Here is a 6,159-nt window from a genome sequence, read left to right as displayed (position 1 = left end):
CCACTATTCTTACAAATGAACTGTTGTATAAAGGCACGCGAAGTAGCGACCGTGTGTAACTACTGCTGTGTCTAAATTCTGTAAAATTGGATTCATCATGATAAACATCCTTGAATTGCTACGTTTGGAAAGCGAAAATTTATAGCAACGTATACACGTAATGACTCAGGGGTTTAAGCATTTGTCTACACGTCCCGGGTTCGAATCCTATGTACCAATTCGACATTTAGAACTTCTATAATTTACTTTACGTTTTTACGATGCATAGTGATGAAACCTGCATATATCAGAGAAACTTAAAGATATGTGTGACGTCAACCAACCCGCACTTGGCCAGCGTGTTTGACTATGGCCTGGTCAGCACTAACTTAGGATAGACTCAGAGCCCTTACTTGGTGAGGATAGTGATGATAATTTGCAATTCATAATTAATAGCTTCAGTAGTTGTGACACATGAATATTTAATGTTTAGCAATAAATAAAAAAAAAAACAAAGAATATTAAGGCTGATAATGATCATGATAATGCGTATGAAATTGATTACCATTATTCCGATTGTTAAAAGGTAACTGAAAGGGAAGGCATTGGCTCCTTAAACACAGGAATTCCTAGTTAAGGAGCCAAAGCAATATTGATCCTTCAATCAATGATTGACAATAAAGAATCTTTATTATTATTATTATTTCTTCATATCTTTATTCTCTTATTTTTATATATAATACATTTCACATGATTTTCTTAAAAAAATAACAAAATAAAACATATTATATAAAAAAATAGTAAGTCCACCGGCTGCGGAATCCGATGACTCAAGCAACCAGTGGTCAGGGCTGCAGAGACAGGAACCTCCTCACTAGTCGTGCGGTTTCTAAAATAACCGCCTTTTGAATCGGGCCCTTAATCCAACTGTCTAGCGAGAGCTTCTTGAGGTGTTGGTCGAAGCTCTTCGCTATCAGCCCGTGTGCCGAAACGACTATCGGAATAATGGTAGTCGATTTCATACGCCACATGGCGGTAATCTCGTGAGCCAAATCCAAATATTTTAATAACTTTTCATTTTCGGCTTTCACGAGATTCTCGTCATGTGGGATAGTGACATCGACTAACATTACACAACTCTCAGACCGATCTATTATTACTATATCAGGTCTATTGGCAGCAATAGTCCTGTCCGTAATAATAGATCGGTCCCAGTAGATCGTGATACGGCTATTTTCCAGAACTGGTGTAGGCTGATATTGGTAATATGGTACCTCAGATTCCACAAGAACATATTTAAGGGCAAGTTGCTGATGGATAATCTTGGCCACTTGGTTATGTCTATGCAAGTATGCACTGTCCGCAAGGCGAGAACAACCGGAAACGATATGTCTAATAGACTCACCGGGCCGACGACATGCCCGACAAATGTCAGTCGTACCATCCTTTAGGATATGTTTCCGGTAGTTATTCTTATTATTATTATTATTATTATTATTATATATAGTCGTTTCCGTACACCGGCTAATAGCGAAGAGCTTCGACCAACACCTCAAGAAGCTCTCGCTAGACAGTTGAATTAAGGGCACAATTCAAGAGGCGGTTATTTTAGCCGCACGCATGGTAAGGAGGTTCCTGTCTCTGCAGCCCTGACTACTGGTTGCTTGCATCGAATTCCGCAGCCGGTGGAGTTCTATTTTTTTATATAACACGTTTGTTTTATAAGATAAATCATGTAAAAATAAGAAATTAAAGATATATGAAATTAATGATAATGAGAATTAAAATAATGACAACACTACGAATCTACGATACGTACTACAGTTACCGGTATTATTTCATGGCATGAATAATCAAATGTTTACAGGCTGTTTTTATTAAACAAGCTTATATTTAGTACACATAAATAACAAACGGACATTGGTCATCCGTTGCAGTATTGTGCGGAGTCAAAACAATGGTACATAACACGTTACGTACGTACACAAGTTGGTATTTATGTCACATCTTTATAAGACAGGCTTTCAGACAGGAGTGTCATTTTAATCATGGCATTTGTACACGTTATATTAATATTAAGTGTTTTTAAAATGGCAATAAGTAGAGATGTAGAATATAGACATATGGAAAGAAATACGGATATGTGTAAAATGTTCGCTAGGACTCCATTCTTCGAATCGGAGTTGGTGATGACGCAATGGCGTATCTATTACTCTTGGAATATGCAGATTGGACCAAAATGCGTCGATATAAGCTTCAAGAATGCAACCAAAGAGGTAAGTACATTATTGCCTATGAAAACGTTCCTTTACGCGAAAGGTTTCACAAATTATTATAAGATTTAACTCGCCTTTAATTAGTACGTAATTTACAATTAAATTGAAGTGTCCAAATAAGAAAAAAATGATATTCTTTCTTATCTCTTAACTGAATAAGGAATATACAAAAAAAACAGCCACTCACTCTACAAAAAATGTGTCAGATGTCATGTAAAGCCTGGTCATTTTAGTTAGTGTACATAACCTTGGCAAATATGACACCATCATTCTGTAAGCATTGAATTACGATTGGACACAACAATGAAAATTATTTTAATAAGTATTCCAGAAAAGAGTGTTCAATGTTAAACTGATTTAAACAATCTTTTGTTTAAATGCTCTTTATCTTACTAGCTGTTGCTCGCGACTTCGTCCGCGTGAAATTAAATAATTAATATAGCCTATGTTACTGTTAACGTAGCTTTTTAATGGTGAAAGAATTTTTGAAATCGACCGAGTAGTTTTTGAGTTTTTTCAGTAAATACAATAATACATTTCTTTCCGCTTTATATTAGTACTAGCCGTTCCCGTGCGGCTTCAACCGCATAAAATTATAAAAACTTTATTTTATTGATTGCATTTGTCAAATTTTTAATTGCAAATGTCAAAATACCGCTTATCTTACTATGGCAATCTTGCTTCCTTAATGTTGGCAGCAACTTATGGTCTCTTTCCCACATTAGGGTTTTTATCCAAAATATCTACCCCCTAAGTTTAATTGCGTGAAAATATATAGCATTGACGTAAGTGTAGGGCTTTTTATTAAAAAAGGAACTATTTAAAAATATGCTGTAATTGCTAACATCTTAGGCAACAATGAAGTGCGTATTTACGCTTTATTATAATAGTATAGAAGTATAGATAGATTATAAAGGCAAACGTGAAAAAAGGCATAAAACACAGACAATTACATTTTTAAAACAACTTAAATCATGTTTAGTTTAATACTAGCGCTATGACTAACACTATGTTAAACTAAGGTTGAGACATGTAAATGTATTTTTGAATAGACGCATTGTCTCGAAAGGTTTAAGAAGTTAGGTTATGTTCGGAAAGTGTTAACAAAGAATATCGATAGGAGTAATGGAAATCCACCAATATATATAGAATTCGGCGGTTTTGGATCCAAGCAGAGATTAGACAAAAACTAACCAAGCCAAAAGCGTGATAGATTCCTGTATTTTACAGATAGTCCACCGAGTATGGTCAGACATGAACGAGTATTTAGAGATGCAGCCCAACTGGGATGCGGCGGCTTTACTATTAAATATCGGCAGCTCTAGGCGAGAGGTGATGCTGTTCACGGAACAGGGGCCAGCTGGCGGCTTCACAGGCGTGCCCAACATCATTCGAGATGGAAGTTAGTACAGCTGTATTTGTGTTGTTCTTTAATGTGAATAGTCGTATATCGTTATCCATGGTTGTTAAATAATAATATATTTTTTTTACAATATGCTAGCATTCGGTATTGAGAGGCAAAATAAATTTTGAGTTCTTTCATATATTCTAGTTTCTTTCTCTTCATTTGACAAAACTACCGTTGTTCGATTGTCGATTGTTTCGCAGCTTCTTGTATAACTAAAAACCGAGTAGTGTGCGCACCTCCATATAAGCTCATAGAATTCAAAACGAGACTTAATGGTTGTGCGATAGTTTGGTCAAAGGTCAAGCGCTCTAACAGCGGTGAACTTCAGTTGAGGACTAGTTTGAAGCAGTAGTGCAACTCAGATGCATTACACAAACATACTGATTGTTACAGATATACCTCCACTAAGGAAATCCGTATCTTTGATCAAGTTCCACATGAAACTGGTCGAGGGTGGAAGGTATCTGGTGGTGATGGACTGTCAGCTAGGTGTCGCCTCCCTGTCAGCAAGGAGTAACGTAGCTGTAACCTTGGCAGAAATCACCGCAGCTGCAATGGATCTCAATCTAGGTGAGGGACATCCAGCTTGTTCGGTAGCCAGAGACAATGAAGATCCATTTATTATTAAGCAATATATTTAATGAAAATATTTTTAAGTTCCTTTAGTTAGTTACCGATGGCCTCAAGTCCAAAGGTATTACAAGATCTGATTAAACCACATTGGCCTATTGCGGAATGTCTACAAACATATTTCAATTTATGTACGATGTTTTTTCACCCTAAAGAACGATGATAAGGAATTTAATTGCTGTGTTTGATCAAAAATTGTTATAAATATTACCAAATTCACTATACCCTAAGGCCCAAATCTAGTCCTGTTTCCTTCCCACCTTTTTCTACTAATTAAGGCTCTATGTTCTGTACCAAAAATTAGTTTAAGTTAATAAAATAATTAAATGTAAACATTTCATGATTGTCTTTTATTTACTTGTATTTTATTCAGTTAAAAGAGAAATATAAAATTATAATAACATAAACGTTTTCCTCGTTTCAAGTTTATTCAGTTAATTTGCTCAAATGGGCTTCTATTAGCCGTGTTAATATTTGATGGTATTGTTACTGACGCTAAGGGAATAGCTTAACAATTACTCGTCGCGATAAGAGCTTTGAAAATCCAAATTAATAACTAGTAGAATTAGTACTAACTGCTATAAATGGGAATGCCTTATTGACAGACTGCTAAGGAATTATATTACCTAAATGTAGATCAAAGTACCTATAAAATTTAATAATTAGAAACCGTTTAAAAAACGTAAACGCGTGATGTTGGTGTCAAAACAGAAATGTGCGTTACAATTTATCGTAAACAAACTGGGACTTAGGTAAACGGTTTTTTAATAAACATTATCTTAGGTGATGTTACTAAATAAAAGTTAAAGTGACGATTAATACTCGTGATTACACGCGAAAAATAACTTATCACTGACTATGTTAATGCTGAATAAGTTGGTAAAACAAGACGCGAATCGTTCAGAAAACATAAAACAAGTCGAAGCCTTCGGAAAACGATTAGGCATTCGAAATGTGAATATTTAGTTTAGTTTACAGTGACGTTTACTATCCAGCCTGTTTTTAATGGCTAGGAAGCGGCAACGCAAAGAGACAGGCACCCATTATAAGCTTACGTATGTTTCGTTGCCTTGCGTTGCCTTACGTCGCGCCGTCAGACCGGAGCATAAATTTTATAATTTATGGCTTATTTTTTTTTGTGATTGCGGACTTTATTATATCCAAGTTACCACTACTACGTGTTAATGTACCTTGTTGTTGAAATAAAAAAAAAGATAAAATATTATTTATTAAAGTTTCTCGAGTTTTACTTCAAGTATTATTGTAGGAAATATTTTAATGGTGAAAAAACTTTCTCCAATCGAGTTAAAAAAAGGTTATGTCTTATTTAAGTTTTGTTTAGAGAGCACGTTTTTAGATAATCACCTGTTTGCAAGCTTATTTAGTTAAAGATTTGTATGTTTTATTAAAATCAGCGGTGTTTAGTTTCATAGTAGGGTCAACATCGTTTTACGGAGTGAAAGTGTGTTTGTGAATAAATTTCATGTATTTGTATAGGTAATTAGTGTTCGTTTAACCATATTTCTTCATTTGTATGACTCTCTGTTATTGTGGAGACTTTATCTTGTCGACGTAATGGTAAATGTCATAAAAAGGTAAGGTTAAAGTAATTCAGACATAATATTGTTTAATGTCTTGTAAAGAATTCTAAGTGACATTTATACTAGGGATAGGATAGGCCTCTACTGGTTCAGGTGCCTAATAAAAAAGTAAGTTCGCAAGACATCGAAGTTTTGTCTCGTTCATTCAAGCAAAATTAATCACTGCCATGCATTTGTTTCCTCAAAAGCTAACAAAAGAGCATCGCTACTGCCGCGAAATCAGTCTACATATTGGAAAATTAATAAAGAGTAAATTAACACCTGA

At 35.0% G+C, this 6,159-nt stretch overlaps 1 protein-coding gene across 1 annotated transcript; it reads left to right on the top strand.

Moving 5' to 3' along the window:
• The first annotated feature begins 2,024 nt into the window (after nt 1-2,024).
• On the top strand, nt 2,025-4,580 carry LOC106106747. Its single transcript, XM_013287398.1, has 3 exons — nt 2,025-2,255; nt 3,486-3,657; nt 4,057-4,580. Exons 1-3 carry the CDS (start codon nt 2,028-2,030, stop codon nt 4,302-4,304), a joined length of 648 nt encoding a protein of 215 aa, XP_013142852.1. The 5' UTR covers nt 2,025-2,027; the 3' UTR covers nt 4,305-4,580.
• The last annotated feature ends 1,579 nt before the right edge of the window (nt 4,581-6,159 follow it).

This window comes from Papilio polytes, unplaced genomic scaffold (assembly GCF_000836215.1).
Source record: "Papilio polytes unplaced genomic scaffold, Ppol_1.0 DF824269.1, whole genome shotgun sequence".
Classification (NCBI taxonomy): domain Eukaryota; kingdom Metazoa; phylum Arthropoda; class Insecta; order Lepidoptera; family Papilionidae; genus Papilio; species Papilio polytes.
Note: the sequence above shows the minus strand (reverse complement) of the source record. Positions and strands in the feature narration are given on the sequence as shown.